We start from the raw sequence: 18,316 nt of genomic DNA, 5'->3' as shown, positions 1-18,316 counted from the left end.
CAGAAGAACAGCAGGATACAAATTTCCACTTTCTGTGGACAATATCAACCCACTGACATGCTAACAAATAAAAGGGGATCAGGGAGCTTAACATTTTAAATGAACAAACAAGAAAGCTAGAATCAGAAGCAAAGAAAATTAAAAAAGAACCTTACTTCCTATTACCAAGTGGATAGCACTCCGAAAGGATTTTGATTACATTTTCCTGTAAAATTCTGAAAATGGGCTAGATTGATTTTACAGATAGCTACTATACACGCCAGCAATGTCTTTCGCTCAGCAAACTGGGTTTTCAGGTACAACAGGACAACACAAAGATAAAATTAAGCCAGAACATCTTAACCTGTTTTCCAGAAGCTGTAATTAACACCACACAAGAAAAGAAGCACCTCTGATGTTGATCAGCTATTACCTTGTTCTGTGTTCTTTCCAGCACATAAACAAATAGATGCTAGTTGTACAAAACTGTGGACACACAAGTTTAGTGGAGCCCGTTAAGCCTCGTGTCCCAGTCTCCGATGAGGAAAACAGCCCTGAGCAGCCCCAAACAACTTTGCATTTATTTAAGCAGAGCTGGACCAGATTATTTCCAGGTGTCCCTGCCATCCTAAAGCATTCTACGATAATGAAAATGAGAGTTAAAAAACAGAATTTCACTGAAGTATTTCCTCAGATGAAAGCCTTTCCTTAGGAAGGACATCAGTGCTTAAAATCCAGAAGAATATTTCCTTGTCTGAGCTTTATCTCCTCAAGATGCACCACTTTACCTACTTAAACCCATATAAAAGACATGTGGGTCACCTTCCTTCATTTGAAATCAAGTTTAAATAGATCTGAAACAGGTCAAAACTAGGCTAAAATAATTCAGTCCATCCAAAATAAGAGCATCTTAAGTGATCTGTGCTCTTTTAATTGGAAAAAAGAAAAAAAGAAAACGCATTCTAAGTAATTTTGGAGAACATTTAGACATACCTTAAATATCTATACAGAGACATCTTCAGAAAGACTCAATGATTCCCTTAAGGATTATTACAGGTTTAGGAAGAACTGCAGGTTTTTTAAATTCTGAGGCAGCTTTTCCATGTACATATTTTCCTCACACAACAGATTGTGTTAAATGTTCATGTTTTGATATAAATGATTTCACAATCCAAACTCATGCAAAAAATTTATTTTGCTCTTTATCTGAGACAGAAAGCAACACAGCTGCACCACAAGCTTCCTACATTTTGGCAGTTAAGTAAATACAACAACCAAACAACACACACTAATTCAGGAAATAACCATTCTAAACACCAAAAGGAGCACTTTGCAATAGTGCTGTGGCAGTGCACTCTTATTATATTTTCCCTTTGAAAAGTACAACCTCAAAAATATTCTAATTATGGCCTCCTTGCAGACCTGTAAAAACTGGTTCTCCTAGTCAGAAGACTAAACCTCAACTTACCCATGGCCTGCGTATCTTCTTTTTGCTTCTGGAACCTTGTCTTTTCCCTTGCTATTTTAGTTTTGTTTCCTTGGCGATTTCGTTTAGCCACAATCTTGTCCTCCTAACAGAGAATTCAGAGGGGGAGTGGAAAAAAAACAAAAAAGATCATAATATCTACAGTGAAAGGACCAACAACAGATATTCCAATTTTTTTCTAACAGTTCTCTAAAGAATAAAAGCAGGTTCTAAGAGTTTCCCACAAAGTCCTCAGAGATTTTGATTAATAGTTCAGGGGAGCAGTGACACACAACCTTATTCTTCCAGCTTTCCGTTCAAATAGCTTAGTGCACTAAGCTTTGCTGTGTTTAAAGACATGCAAGTCACATAACTGCAGCTGAGGGCAAGTGACACAGCTGTATCTAAGAGTATAAATTAAAGGTTTTTAGCAAATTCCAGAAGGGACAAGTACTCTATACATCTTCACAACACACTGAAAAACTAGTTTCTTGGTGGGATCACAGAAATAAAATAGATAAAATTAAGAAGATAACATACCAATTATGGTCCCTTCTACCAGCTTAACTATAAAGCAATCTACTTTAATAGCAATTATGTAATATATCCCAATTCATCTTGAAAAAAAAAAAAGCTTGACAACCTTATATTCTGTTATGAAAGTTCAGAAAAAGCAGAGGAACTTACAGACTATGCTGATATGTCTTCAAATAGAATTAAAAGTGTTATTACTTACAAGATTACTGGCTGCCCTCTTTGGAGGTCTCCCTCGCCGTTTGCTTGCAGGACTGAAGATAAATGTGGGTGGGTCATCAGGAAATAAGCAGGAGAAATTTTGTTCTGCTAGATTATATTTTGCAATTGATGTTGCCTTAATAAGAAAGATGAAAACAGATATTCATTGCAAAATTCTTACCTGTTCATAGACTTTAGCTAATTAATGATTCATTAATTTGCAAAAGATGACTGCAAAAGCCCATTCCAGCCACCAGAACTCTTCAGTACTTTTGTCTCACTGAAGAACTGGAGACTGAATTCTACCTACAGTAAAATACTTTCCAGCTAAAAGCATTACAACAGGATAGTATCAGCTTACTGTACCAAAACAGAAATAGTTAATTTTTATTTGAATTAGAAATACCAGCTGCATACCTTGAAGAATGAAAACAACTCATGTGCTAGACTAAGCAAAAATATATTATATTTTAATAAGCAACATTTTTCTAGATAAAAGCTTCCATTTTTATTTGGGGGACTTTTCTAAACTGGTAACTAAAGAATAAATTAGAGGATAGAGAACTCTGCTTCATGTACAGAAAAACTACCATCCTGTTTACAAGCAAAAGTTAACAAAACCCTGGTTTTACAGGTCTACAGAGTTCAGTATTCATCCTTTTATTCCGGAGAAGTAAAATATTAACTCATTATATTATACTTACAAAAAGCTCTATCCCACAAATTATTCCTTCTTACTTACCTTAGTTTTAATGACTCCATCATGTGGTTCACAGTGTTGTTTCAGAAAAAGTTTAAGTCTATCACGAGAAAAAAGATGTTTCCTCCGACTGTATTAGGAAAGAAATGTAGCATTATCAACTACATCTTTAATTATTGTTTAAGTACAGCTGACAATATGTGCAAGACCACTTGTAACATCAGGATTGACCTTTTTTTCTCATTTTCCTAAATTACACTCTTACCATTGTAACAAATAGCCATTCTTTGCAACCCCAATTCAATTAAAAACTTCCTTATGAATAAAACAAAACCCAAGTAATACTTAAACAATTGGCTTACGCATCTGTAATTTTTGTTTGGAAGATCTGGCATATCCTCTTTTATACAAAGATATAGACCAACTCCACAGTCCATTCATCTCTGCTAGATTTTCCAAACATTCTTTTGTATTGCAATAGCTTTTAAAATCTCTAAATAAAACTTAAGTCCAACTGCTTCAGAAGACAAGGAAAGCAAACAAGCAAACAAGAACAGCAGGAAAGAAGCATTCACATCTCTCAAAGGGAGAAGTAAGGCATGGATATTTCAAGCCACCAAGTGAGAGGGGTGAATTCACACACTACTTTATCAGGCTGTGGCACTCCTCACTCCAGGACAGTATGTGCTCTAAATGCTTCCTGGCATCCCAGGGAACCTGCACTACTTCATGAGCAGGAGAAAATTAACTACACAGGAGTAGTAATGTAAAAATTAATGAAAAAAATTAATCTCTATTCATGCTGGAACTAAAAGACATGAAATCACTTAAAGGGTTTGTTTTTTTTCAAAGTATCCTGTTTATAAAGTTTCGATACACAAGCTACTCTTAAAACAAAACCAGTTTTAACTAAGTTCAAGACATAACTGTTACTTAAGAAGCAAAACTTCTTTGCAGCTTCTACTCCAAAGCAGCAAAGCAGTCTGATTGTCAGTGTCTGCTTTAACATTTCTAAACCAGTAATGCTACCAGACAGAGCAAGCTCCCAATGCCATTAGTTCATCAATATTAGAGAAAAGGGTTCTCAAACTTTTTTCCATCTATTCCCATCAGACACAGCAGTAGGTACAGGTATCAGCAGCAACACCAGCTCTCTTCCATTTGCCAACAAAAGCAGAGAGTTGTGAAGAATGCGTATCTGTTAATATTAGTAAAGCTTAGAACCCTTGCTACAGAAAGCCTGTGAAACACAGTATTTTGTTGCAGTGCCTCTAATTAATAGTTCTAACATACTATTTTAAAATGCCATTTCATATCAAAACCAACTTACAGTGACTTAAGCAACTCACAGTTATAAAGTACAGTTTTAACTTTCATATAGTAATTTTTTACCTTAGTTGAGATGCTTTAACGATAACAGTTTCATATAAATCTTTTTTAATAGGTTGGACTTTGTATTTAAACAAAGAAGGATCAGTTATGGCTTTCTTCTCCCTAAATAAATAAATAAAAAAATAAGTTAACTACATTGACAAAACACCAGTCTTACATTGTACACATTTAATATTTTTATTTGCAGACACAACAGAACTCTTCAAAATACCCAGCCATATTTAATACAGGCTTTAACTTCCACTGGTACCAAGGAAGACCTATTCACTTCTGCCAACTTTCCTGCCACTACATTTAGATCTGCAAAACCAGTTCCTGCAAGGAACAGCAAAAGGGATAGGGGATGTTGTTTTTCTTAGCTGGAAGATGGAGGATAAGAAGGGAGGGGAGAACAAAGAGAGAGATGAACAATGAATACGCCTCTATCTGTTAGAAAATCGTCTTCTTAATACTCTCAGTACTCATGATGGCAACAGAAAGGCAGGAAAGTGGAGAAAGAGATGATGAGAGACAGAGTTAAATACAGTGAGTAAGAATAGCAGCCACAGACCTACGGATCACATATCAAAATGAATGAAAACCAGACAGCACATTTTTTCTGAAATACTGATTTAGGAAAGACACCCTCACCAGCAACATTCTGAAAATCACAGGAATCACAAAGCAATAAATCTATCCTTTAAAATAAATGCTTATCAAGTTAAATATTTTTTCCCCAAAGCATACTTCCCTTTTACAGCTATCAGCCACAGAGAACTAGATTTTTTCTCCCCCATGGAAAATATTTCTTCACTTTTAACATAAAAGTAACCGTTTTGCTTTGCACAATGCTATCCAAGTTAAAGTCTCAGGCTGAATCGCCCTGACCGACTCCAATTTAAGAAAAATAATAAAAAACCCCAAACCAGTTAGTCATATTAGCAAGAGAGATAAGCGGTATGAACAAAGTAAGTATAGCTATCAGTCAGGTTTTAACACCTCTGCCTATAATTTTACATTTGTCAAAAGAGGCTTCATATTTGCTCATACTGTGACTTGGTCTTCCATGATCACCTTCACTTTCAAGATAGGAAAGCTAAAGTAACGAAGGTTGATTCTTCAGGAACTTCTGTATAGTATCAAATACTAACTTGTTCCCTCAGCATTCACACCTGCATCTCCAAGCCCTTTGGTCTAATAAGTTAAAGAAAGGCCTAAATAGATAATGTTCAGGTACAAAATAAAAAGCAATTATAGCAATTATAGCAAATATATTATAGCAAACATAGCAATTATAGCACCAATGCTATATCAAAAGTGTATCAGTTGATGTATACATTTTTAATAGATTTTAAGCTCCAATACTCTTTGTAGTCAAAAGCAGGGCCCAAAGAATAATCAAATGGTTAACTCTTATATCATTAACCTTTATTTTCCAGTTTGAGTAAATCTTTCTCTCACCTTTAGTGGATCACATATAATAGCCCCAACCTAATTTCCAAACACACTTAGTTTTTTCTGCTTAGTTTCTGAGTTTCCAATGATTATCCTAAGAAATTAACATATTCCCAAAATCCTTCTCTATAAATCCAAACTTAAAGTCGAAATTTTACTTAGTGCAGAGAGAAAGAAAAAAGGTCATTCAGTGCCTGTAGAAAGCTTTAAAAATTATATATCTAGTCACTTCAGCATATAAGTCATAACATTCTATTTTGCTATATTTTACTTTATAAAGCATTACATAAGCCATTTAACAGTGTTGTGGTTTAAGCCCAGCCGGTAACTCAGAACCACACAGGCGCTTGCTCACTCCTCCCCTTTCTCCCCCCCCCCCTCCCCAGCTCCCAGCAGCACAGGGAAGAGAACTGAAAGAATGTAAATCTCACAGAGATAAGAACAGTCCAGTAAGGTGCAATACAAAACTACTACTACCACCACTAATAATAACAACAATAAGGGAAATAATAACGGAAGAGAATATAAAACTAAAAAGAAAATAAAAACAATAAACACAAGTGATGCACAATTCAATTGCTCACCACCAAGCCTGACCCTGAACAGTGATCTGGGCCTTCCGGGTTAACTCCCCCCAGTTTATATACTGGGCATGAAGTGCTGTGGTATGGAATACCCCTTTGGTTAGTTTGGGTCAGGTGTCCTCTCTCTGCTCCCTCCCAGCTTCTTGTGCCCCTCCTCACTGGTAGAGCACGAGACTGAAAAGTCCTTGATCAGGGTAAGCATTGCTTAGCAACAACTAAAAACAGTGTTATCAGTGTTGTTCTCAGACTAAAGTCAAAAACACAGCACTGCACTAAGAAGGAAAAAAATGACTGTTACAGCTGAACCCAGGGCAGTATCCACCCCTTATTTCATACCATTCACGTCATGCTCAGATCCCACATATTTCAATATACCATCGCTTTTTGTCTCTCGATATATACATAGATACACACACACACACATTCTATGCCATTCTATGATTCATTAGTCCGTGGACCATCCCTATAAAGCACACAGAGTTCATTCAGTTCATGTCAGGCTCCACGTGTTGTAACAGTCTTTCAGGGGAGGAGACATGGTGTGTAGTGTTAGACTGTTGCCTGCTGATGACACTGCTGAACTCGCCTGGTTTCAAAGTTTATTCTTTGTTGGGGTTATGATCGAAGGGAAGTCGGGGTCAGTCAGTGGTGACCTGAGGACAGTTCTGCTGCTGATGATGGCTTTTCCCATGATTTTATTCTCTGCTGATAATCATGACAGCACATATCTTCCTTTCAAAGCCCAGAGCAACAGAGATGGGCATCAACTTGATGGGCTAAGTGTGTTACATAGCAGGCAACAGCATATAATTGAGTTCACTGGCTGTTTTCCCTGAAAATTAAATCCCCTTGAGGTACACATCAGACTTCCCCATCTTCCTGCATTACCCACCAAGTATATCTGGGTCCCTCAGCAAAGCAATCCCACAAGTGGGTTTGCCTTTACCTGAAGCAGGAATAACCCAGACTTTTCCCCAGCAAATTCTTCATGTGCACCACAGGAACTTTGTCCCCTTCTACAGCATGAAAAAGTTCTGACCAGGCTGGGCCAGCCCTGTTGGCAGATCCCCTCCTGTTGACCAACCAGGTGGCCTTTGGTAAGTGTGTATCCCAATGCTTGAAAGTTCCCCCACCCAATCCTCTCAGTGTAGTTTTTAACAGCCCATTGTACCATCCAATTTTCCCAGAGGCTGGTGTGTGGTAGGGGATGTGATATACCCACTCAATGCCATGCTCTTTGGCCCAAATATCTATAAGGTTATTCTAGAAATGAGTCCATTGTCTGACTCATTTCTCTCTGGGGTGCCATGTCGCCACAAAATCTGTTTCTCAAGGCCCAGGATAGTGTTCTGGGCAGTGGCATGGGGCACAGCGTGTGTTTCCAGCCACCCGGTGGTTGCTTCCACCATGGTAAGCACATGGGGCTTGCCTTGGTGGGTTGGTGAGAGTGTGATATAGTCAATCTGCCAGGCCTCCCCGTATTTATACTTCAACCATTGCCCTCCATACCAGAGAGTCTTTAACCATCTGGCTTACTTAACTGCAGCACCTTTCACACTCATGAATAACCTGGGCAATAGTGTCCATTGTTAAGTTCACCCCTAGATCACAAGCCCATCTATATGTTGCATCTCTGCCCTGATGGCCTGAAGTGTCGTGGACCCACTGGACCAAAAATAATACACCTTTATGTTGCCAATTGCTCTGCTTCCATTGCTGCAACCACCACTCCAGGGCATTTGCCACGATCCATGAGTCAGTATAAAGTACTGGCCACTTTTCTCATTCAGCAGCGTCCAAGGCCAGCTGGATGGCTTTCACCTCAGCAAACCGACTCAATTCACCCTCTCCTTCAGCAGTTTCTGCAGCTTGTCACTGGGGACTCCATACAGCTGCCTTCCATATCTGATGCTTTCCCACCATATGCCAGTAGCCATCAGTAAACAAGGCATACTATTTTTCACTTTCTGACAGTCTATTATATGGTGGGGCCTCTTCAGCACGTATCACCTCCTCCTCTGGTAACGTTCCAAAATCTCTGCCTTCTGACCAGTCCATGATGACTTCCAGAATTCCTGGATGACTGGGATTTCCTATTCCAACTTGCTGTGTAATTAGTGCAGCCCACTTACTCCACGCAGCATTAGCTGCACGATGTGTAGAGGAGACCCTGCCTTTGAACATCCAGCCCAGCACAGACAACCAGGGTGCCAGGAGGAGCTGTGCTTCAGTGCCAATCACTTCCAAAGCAGCTCAAACCCCTTCATCGGCTGCCAGTATCTCTTTCTCAGTTGGGGTACAGCTGGCCTCGGATCCTCTGTATCTCCGACTCCAAAAGCCAAGGGATCAACCTCAAGTCTCCCCTGGAGTTTTCTTACAGAGGCTCCAGGTAGGACCATTCTCCCCAGCTGCGGCGTAGAGTACATTTTTCACATCTGGCCAGGTCTGGACTGGTCCAAGGGCTACTGCATGAACTCTCTCCCATTTAATTTGCTCAAAGGTTTGTTGCTCAGGGCCCCATCTGAAATCATTCCTCTTCTGGGTCATGTGATAGAGGGGTCTTACAATCAGATTGTAATTTGGGATGTGTTGGGACGTGTTCTCCAGAACTCCACAACACCTAAGAAACCTTGTGTTTCTTTATTATTAGTTGGTGGAGACACTGCTTTTATCTCAACCATTCGTGCCTCACATTGGGTGCCACAAAGGACTGCTGTGGTTTAAGTCCAGCCGGTAACTCAGAACCACGCAGCCACTCGCTCGCTCCCTCCCTTCCTCCTGAACCCAGGACAGTGTGGTCTTAAGATAGCTTTACCAAGAAATATCTGAGTCCTTGTTCTTCTGAGTTACTCATGTCTAGGCCATGACTATCTGGCTTGAGTCCTGCTGGAACTATAACACGTATATATCTGAGTCCTGCTGGAATATAATACCTATATATCTTGCTTTTACTGCAGAACACAATAAAAACAGGTCAGCAGGAACACTAGTACTGAACACATGGCTATTTCTGCCCCACACAGACAGGAGTAGGGTCAGAGAAAGGTTGGGATCTCTAATAACATCTATTTTCAGTTAAGATTCTCAAGCTTTACAGACTCTTTAGGAAAAAATATTTGCAGATGGCCCATCAATCTGTGCAGTGCTCCCCTCCCCCCCTCTCACAAACACACTGAGCATCTGCTGTACCATTGTTTAACAGCACTGCAGCTTTGCACGAAGGCTGGGTCTCAAAACCTGGAGATTTGTGTGCAGATGGAGGCAAAACTGTGGTTCTGCACTTATCAACTTAATATTGGTCACAAGGCAAATAACATCCATACTCTCCACAGTTTCTCCATAAGCAGTAAAATACAGACCCTGAAGAATTAGGGCTGAAAAACCATGTAATTGAATTCAGTGGGATTTCTTATTGTTACAAATAAGTGTATAAAGAACCATAAATGCCAATATACAAAACCTGACAACAATGCTCTACCTTTAGATAGGTTTTACAGGTACAACGAATACTTCCAAAGTTTGCATATACCCAGAATATATCCAGAAACTAATTTAACTGTTATCACACTCTTGATTTGTTAAATACTCACTTAAGTGAGAGGTTTGTAAGAGGACTGCAATTTAAGTTTGTAGCATAAATGTCAGTTATGTATGCCATAAAACACTGCTTCAGAATTTTGTCTATTCTCACCAGATTTCCCTAAGAAATGATCTTCCCTCCCATCTCTGCATTGTCAAAACAAGTAATCAGCTGGGGAGAACCACAGACAAAGTGCAAGACTCAGTCTTACTACCAGCTCTGTACGCATGGAACTAACAGCAACATAAAGGGATCAATCCCACAGTCAGCTCTGTGCACGCTTGCGTAATTCCAAGAATTAACCTCCTTTCAAACGCCACATACCTTGTGGAACACAGAAAATGCATTTATTTTCTCGAAGACGTAGGACGTCTTCATGAAGAAGCTGGACACTGCCTTCGAGAGACAGTAGAGGATTTTTCAGGTTATTTATCCCATGTTACTTTCTTAGCCAAGCCAGAAGCTCCACCCTGCTTATTCAAGGCATGTCAGGACATGGAAGTCCTCTTGCAGCCAACAACAAAAGTAACTTCTGCATCCACATGATATCGCAAAGTCAGTAACAGTTCATGTAAAGCCTGTATGTTTCTTGATACAAAATTGGGGCCCACTTAAAAACCTCCTCTTTCATCAACGTTGTGCTTGTGAAGCACAGAAACCTTTCCTCTTGTTATACTGCTAGGATAAGCTGCATGTATAAATTCAATTATCGGTCGGTAAAGGGATACTCCAAATTAAACATCACAATTAAAGCCAAAAAGCTTATTAAATGTTATTAAGCTACTCCAGCCTACAGGCAATTCCTTAAGATAAAACATATATTGCTGTTTCGTTGCACCTAAAATCATAATCAATTCATTAAACACAATGGCATATGTTTATATGGACACATGCACATTGGAGAAAGCTTTGTACATTTTGATGTTTTGTACACAAACACATTAAGTCTCTGGAAAGACTTTGCAGAGAGTTCCAGTAAGAGCACATCCTCTTACTGTAAGGCAATCTCAACTCAGCCCTACGACGGAAGTCAAGTAATACATCATGCTAAGTCATACCAGACTGTAGAAACGCAGAACACGACTGCATTTTCCAGGCTACAACAGGACAGGTTCTGCAGCACAGAGAAGACCAGGCATACATGGCCCTTCCACCATCTCTCAACAGAAACACTGTCATTGTCATTCCAAATAAATTAAACAATGATTATTGCATAGGTACTCCATCTCTCATAACACACGGTTCTCTGGTGGATTACGCACAGCACAACTGGCACCTGTAAATGTTCAGCTTGTCACCTTCAGCTGAACACTCGGGATCCATACAGATCAAGTAACCTGTTTCAGTCAGACCCTGCCACATCTGCTTTAGTCTCATTTCCACCCAGCCCACATGCTTTGCACTGTCAAAGTATCATTTACCCATTTTGTGCAGAGCTATTGTGCGTTTCTGAGTCGTCACTGTCAGTGATGACAATTGTGTCTCCGTCAGTGCTGCTGGCGTGGCCATTTGCCATGCCGTTGTGATGGGCTGGAGCTATGACTTCCAAAATCTTACACTGCAACCTGAAATAAAACACAGACATTTATTACTATCAAAGTTTTTCACTAGTGAAAGGAGTCTAAAGTTATAAATATACTCTTAAAATTACATCTACAACTGAACATTGTATTGTCTACTCATCCTTAAGAGCCTTGCACCGAAATATCAGATAAAATATTAATTTGATGAGTTCCATCTAATAAATGAACAATTTAATCTGCTTTCGCAGCTATCAGCTTAACTAGCCAAGACAAGAAATCAAGTCACTGGTAGACTAATTTATGGTTGTATTTTTTTTTCAGTTTTCACTTAAGCAAACTAAAAAGTTAACTTTATGTGTTTCTTTAAAACTAGATACCAAATCTTTAAATTTATTTTGATAGCAGTCCAAGAAAGCAAAAGATTTTCAGATCCCAAAGTATTTTTACTTATAAGAGATCATCTTCTACTGCTGTTGATGACCTAAATAAACAAGGCTGAAATGATCATTATGCATCTAATCTTAATAATGGCCCATTTATCTGCTGACACATATTAAGGCTCCATCTGGCATGCACACAATTGACAAAACAAGTCTATCCCTTCGCCATCCTGAATGCTAGTTAGAAAAGGCAGAATTAACTACATATTAAAAAGTATAATTAATCGACATTTCATGATGGATAACTGTATTATAGCTGGTTCCTGAACACTTGCACCCCATTCTGGAATTCCAGGGTACATATTTTCTAGTTTAATCTCCTAAAGCCTTGTCTGCTTCATGAAAACTAACTATTACAGTCAATGGATGCTGTCACACACAAAGAATGGGGGGAGAAAAAAAACACAGTGATTCTCTTCTCTGAGCACCAAACACTGCAAATAGAAATGAAGAAAATGGAGAATACATGAAGCACAGGGCTTTGAATTAGTGTGGCATCATGCCCAAATCAGAAACAAACAGAAAAAAATACCAACAAATCTATGGCAGGCAAACTCTAAGTGCTCTTCTATCCAAACACTGGCAAAAAGGAAACAAGGTCAAAATATTTCTTAGACACCTCTTTCTGTAAGCAGACAGTACCATCCAAAACCTGCAGATATTGAAGGGGTGAGAGAGGGGGGAAGGAGGAAATGAAGGGAAACATAGGGAGAAAAGGTGAAAACATTAAAATATCCTGTGTCATATTCAGTTGTGAACTTAGCTAGCACCAGTTAAGTGTATACAGTTAAGTGTATACAGCTGTCCTCCCCAAGCCTCTCTCCAACAGGAACAGAGCTCCAGAATGTTCCAATGGGGTATGCTATTTAAAAAAAAAAATTAAAAAGCCCAAAACAACTATTAATATGCTTATATATTCCTAAAGACAACAATACGACCATGGGGACACCAGAGCTGCCTGCACACAGAGGCAGCCCAAACGCACTGGCCTCAACGACCGCAGGCACACTGCCAGTCCAATGCAGCCAGTTTCCAAAGCTGGTCTGGAAGACACATTTTCGTGGTGAATGGAGCCCAAACTAATTAACTGTGCAAAAATAAATAGGCTTCATGAACAGAACCAAGAGCACCCAAGTATGTAATGGAGACAGAGCCTCATGGATGTTCACAGAATCAGTCCAAGTCCAACAGGGCTTATTAAGGTCTGGCCCAGCACCAGACTTTGCCTGAGTCCTAAGAGAAAAGTCTATCATTAAAGTATCTTGGTTTTCAATATTCAGAACATCACAGCTTCCCTTTCATATTAAATAATATGGAGCTGACTGCATGGCAGAATGTGCATCATTAGGTTGGCTTTTTTAAATCCAACAAAGATCACCTGCTAAAAAAACACTTCTTAGTAGAATTGGTTTTGTTTCATATTATAAGGTACGTTTCCTAGAAAATTCAATTCAACTGCAAAAACACTTTAAAATTAATTTCTAATGGAAAGTAATCAAAAGCACCAGTGCTTAAAGCTACTGACACTTCTTCAATTTCATTCACTACCAGAAGACCACTAGAGGGAGCGCATACACGCTCAATTCGCAATCCCAGTAAAACGGCCACATAAAGGGCTAAATCGGAACCTATGCTTACCCAATGCCATGAAAAGGACAAAGAGGCTGAAACACACACGCGAATCAACCCTCCGGGACAAAAATATTTGAATATTTAGCCACCAAGTGTTTTTCCAACGCTCAATTTCTCTGCTTATCCATTGGATAGCCCTGTAATTTACAGGGTATCCCATCTCCTTCTGTGAGAACCTAAGTTAAATATTCCATACACTTGATTCCGTAAGTAGCAAAATCACCAATAGAGCTACTTCCCCTCATCTTCCCCCGCCTTTTTATTACTAAACAGAAAGAATGACTAATGGAACCAGCTATCACAGAAAGCAAGTGATTCTCCATCAGCTATGCCTTCATTCAAATCACTACCATGAATCTTTGGGGAAGGAATCAAGTGAAACACACATTACCTGTCTCAATAAAAACATAATTCAATGAATTTTAACAGTTACTAATAGGAGACTGAATAAAGTGATTCAACACTTCCTTCTGGCATTAAAGAAATAATCTACAAATGAAGACTCTTTTTAGCCTTGCTACAGTCAAACCATGGGTAGTAGCAGCCAATTCCCTGGGCTAAAAGAGACAGACACTCTGCCTCTAGTGCGAATAAAAGTCTGCTTTTCCCAATAACCTAATCATTCCCCAAAATCACTTATTACAACTCTTCTACTATTGGGCACGAAAACAGTAGAGATGAATGCTGAAGCAAGACACTCAATTGAAGCATGCTATTTAAAATACTTTCTAGAAAGGATGCCTTAAGATCTCTACAGAACTCATGTCAAAGTCAAACCATGCTCACTCACCATCTCCCACAAAAAAAGAAGTGGGGGCACCTGAATTTAAAAAGCAGCATTAAAGGAAATACATACTCTAATACCCCCCTTAGTCAGGAAGCACTCTCTTCAATAATAAAATCATGGAGAAACTTAAGAGCCGCATTACGTGAATGCCACAGGTATTCAGAAAATGATCAGGTAGACTGAAAATACAGTTATCATGCCCTTTTACACAATAGTCCCAGCAACTAGGTCACACTGACAGCCAAAAGCTAGAGCAGTAAGCCTGCAATAGAATTACTCTAAACTCATGCAATTTTGCATGCCCTATCTGCACTACAATCCTGCTAGCAACAACAGGGTACCTGTCCTCTGACCTGTCCCAAGACCGGCCTTTATGCTTACAGCTTTATTTCTTGCTATGCTCAGAAACCAAGCTCTTTGAGGTCTTTTCATGGAAAGGTCCCAAGAAGGGCTTGCCCTATATTAAGGGGAGAGGGGAAATATGTTGAAGAACAACAACACAGGATCCCCAAAAAGTTTTAAACACAAAGCCAGAGGAGGTACCACCAACATGAATGTAACCTTTTTTTAAAATACCCAGGCACATCATTATCAAATGAAAAAAAAAAAAAAAACAAACCCACCAAAAACCACCACCAAAAAAACACAGCCACACAACAACAAAAACCTACGAGATTTTCCACTGACTTCCATGAATTTTGGGTATGGCTGGTCAACTGCACAAGTGAAAAGAACGTAACTGATTCCAGCCATCTAAGGGCAAGAAACTCTGACTGAAAACTGTGGCATAGGACATAGTTTCTCTTGAAACCTAACTCCATCAGTATCTCTCTAGAAAAACAATTCTAGGCTCTGCTTTGAAAAGTATCTTGACACAACTAGCAGAAAACTTTTAAGTCTGACTGAACATTGTCACTGCCAGAAGAATGGTAAGGAAGCAGCAGGGTGAAGGTGTATAAAAGCAATCTGCTCCTGCAGCCTCTGGCTGCTGCTCCACAAGATGCAGAGATGACTTAATAGTTCAACACCACCAAAATCTTCCCTTGCCATTCCTCCTTCCAGCCACATACTTGGTGCAGTGCTTGCTTTTTGTAGCTCAGGCACTCTATCATTTTTTGATTGCCATTAAACTGAATTCAACCACCTGACAAAAAACCCCAAACAAAAAAAAACCAACACACCACCCCAAAAAAAAACCACCTCAAAGCCCCAAGCCGTATCAGCTGTTGTATGAGCTGCATCAAGCGGCTCACTGAATGATCTGATGACAACTAAGAGCAAGAGGCAAATACTGGCCACAGACAAAAGCAGAGAAGGAAGAAAGAAGTAGCAAGACCTCATTCATTTAGAAACCCCAATACTTCCAAACTTCTTGAGTAGCTCAGTGATTTCAGCAGTTTATCCTTACTAACTGAAAGTGACATCTAGGCAAGTGAACACTAGAATACCAGGAAAGCCTGTTCCAGGGAGACCACACACCTAACAAGGTAGTTGGGCAAGACATGGTACATGCTTCAAACTCACCAGCAGCCCAAGATGAGAGTGATTCAGGAAAACCCAAAACAAAGGGTAATTGTAACTTACTTGCCATATTTTTCTTTCATTCAGCTCAGCAACTCAAAAGCATGTACACAAGCCATTACAAGTTACAGGACAAGCAGGTATCTCCATCTACCTCTGCTGAAGCAGCAGAACACCACAATCCGAAGAGAAAGAAAAGATACGCTCCATTCTAACGGTCCAAAACCAGCCATCACAGGATGTCAAGTGAAAACCTTGACCCTGATACTATATGCACTTGTACTTCCTCAGAAGTTCTTCCCAAATGCTGAGTAGGCCCCTTTACATCCAACCAAGGCTGAAGTTACAAGTTGTGAGAAGGAAGACCACTGCCCATCAATTGAGATTTCTGCACAACAGCTTTTGATCTGGCTCATGCTAACTACTGTGATACAACAGTCTGGCACTCTGCTATGTCCTCATTTCAAGTGAAAAAACAAGATCCCTTGAAGGCTCAGATGAGTTACAAACATGCCTCTATGCTTTGTATTAAGCAGACAAAAAACCATCCCTTGGATGCAGAAGGCTGTTTCTTGTGCAGAAGGTGGGGGAATACTGGAACTCATTGGGGCCAACTTTTAACATAAAAACCAATATCAGCAGGTCAGGTGAAAAAGAAAAATGATTTTTAAAAGGACACCCAAATAAAAACGGTTTTTCAAATACCAAAATTTTAAAAGCACACCTTTGCTAACAGTATGTAAAGTTAGTTGAATACAGAAAACCCCAAGAGTAATACAAGAAGCTATAGCAGCTAGTACCAAGAAGAACAAAAAAAAGCTACAGTCTCATTATGTTTTGTCAATTTTTAGTAAGTTTTTAAGAAGTAAATGTCAGATAAGTGCAGCAGTTCATATCTTTGTCCTAACAGTTCTCATACACTTGAAAGTAATTAGAGATAAAAGCGAGACAAGATCTGAAGAAGTGACATCTTTTACTAAGCTAACTGGCACAGTTTAATGCACACACATAACAAAAGCACACAAGGAGACAAGTCTTATGCACATAGTGGTTCCCTAAAGTACAGCAAGAGCTGCTATTTTCGAATTCTAGCATCTTCATTTGTCTGGCTGTCATATGTTTCAAAGAAACTAGTAAGAAGCATGATTTAAAAACCACAAAACAAAAATCGTAACACAAACCAAAACCTGTACCTTTAAATTTATAGTTAAAAAAGCAGAGTGTGTGCACAGAAATGAAAGCTAAGAGAGTGGCAGTGCCCCAGAATAGTTGTATAGCTGTTCAACAATCTATAAGAAAGGAGTTGCAGGTTCCTTCCCAGATACCATCATCTCATAGCTTCCATTAGTCAAACACAAATGTAATTATTAGTCAACAAATACAAATATATTCGTATCTCAAAGGACTGAAGGGCAATGGAAAGCAAAATCTTTAAGCACGATTTTTCCAAGCCAGGAGTTTACTGATCCATAAACAGCAATGCTGGAAGAGTGCAAACTGTCCTTGCTCTATGAATGCGTAAGCTGCTCTCCCATAATGTCAGCTATGCTGTTTCATGAGCATCACACTAACTTTGCTACTTGAATTCAAACTCACCTTTTGAAATAAAGTAGGAAACTTTCTTAGTATGCACTTAGGCTTAAGCCTTATCACTACAAGAAACACTCTATAACAACTTCCTGATTCTCTAGACATTAGCCCCAGTGCGTCCGCATCCAGTCAGCTTTGCAGCCTGCGTGTCAAAGGGGAAAATGTAAATTGTGGTCCACCAACACATTCACTGTAGCTCATCAGAGTGGAAGACACTGCCTTCTACTACCTAGTAGTCTCATATTAACTTATCCGAGTGCTCAGAAAACAACTATATATAAAAGCCAGTAATACCTTGTTGCCAGTTTGAATGAAAAAGTTGGAAAATCAGCAGTATCCTTATCTATCACACGGTTTATCTTCTATCATCCTAACTCCTTATCAGCTAGGCACAGTCATGACTAGCAACACACTTCCTGTGCCCCAGTTAAGGCTTACAGACATGAAATCAGTATGCAAATCTTTTAATTAGCCTAATGCAGTGGTTAATCCACTACGAACACCTAAAGCATTGGAACACCAGCCAAACAATTGATGAGTTAAAAAAAGAAGTTTCACTTACAGAGAAGGCTTCTCTATCAAGTTTCCTACAGGTTGACAGTGGTCGACATCAGATCATTCAGAGCAGAGAAAGGATGTCAACCTATACCCAATGTGTGATCAGATGCAGCAATCTTCTCAACAGAGAACTTTGTCTACTAGTTCTGCTAGTAGGCTCATTTTAAAAACACTGTATTATCTTAAAGCATTCTAGTGTTGCTTGCTCACAAGTATTAGACAAACACCCTTTTGCAGGGGTGTCATCTAGTGGTCAAATCCAAAGAAAAAAGATACTCCTTTTTAGTATCTGCCATGTTCTGTATGATTTTTTCTTTCTTATACACTACCTTTAAGCAACCTTTAAGACTTTTAATTAAGTTGCACATTAATTGATGGACAACTGGTTGTCCCCCA

The 18,316-nt window shown here is 39.3% G+C and overlaps 1 protein-coding gene across 4 annotated transcripts in view; it reads right to left on the bottom strand.

The window, feature by feature from the left end:
- Nucleotides 1–18,316, bottom strand: part of BAZ1A (bromodomain adjacent to zinc finger domain 1A) — a 61,480-nt gene that overhangs the window by 29,507 nt on the left and 13,657 nt on the right. For all 4 annotated transcript variants that reach the window (XM_057428678.1, XM_057428676.1, XM_057428677.1 and 1 more), the window contains 5 exons: nt 11,291–11,434; nt 4,272–4,373; nt 2,922–3,009; nt 2,181–2,315; nt 1,448–1,550 (listed from right to left, as the gene is read on the bottom strand). In XM_057428678.1, coding sequence (XP_057284661.1) covers nt 1,448–1,550; nt 2,181–2,315; nt 2,922–3,009; nt 4,272–4,373; nt 11,291–11,434 — 572 coding nt within the window. The remainder of the gene's footprint in view (nt 1–1,447; nt 1,551–2,180; nt 2,316–2,921; nt 3,010–4,271; nt 4,374–11,290; nt 11,435–18,316) is intronic.

The sequence above is a fragment of the Pezoporus wallicus genome, unplaced genomic scaffold, assembly GCF_028554395.1.
Source record: "Pezoporus wallicus isolate ANWC-B61680 ecotype Strahan unplaced genomic scaffold, APGP_CSIRO_Pwel_v1 contig_3486, whole genome shotgun sequence".
NCBI classification, from domain to species: domain Eukaryota; kingdom Metazoa; phylum Chordata; class Aves; order Psittaciformes; family Psittacidae; genus Pezoporus; species Pezoporus wallicus.
Note: the sequence above shows the minus strand (reverse complement) of the source record. Positions and strands in the feature narration are given on the sequence as shown.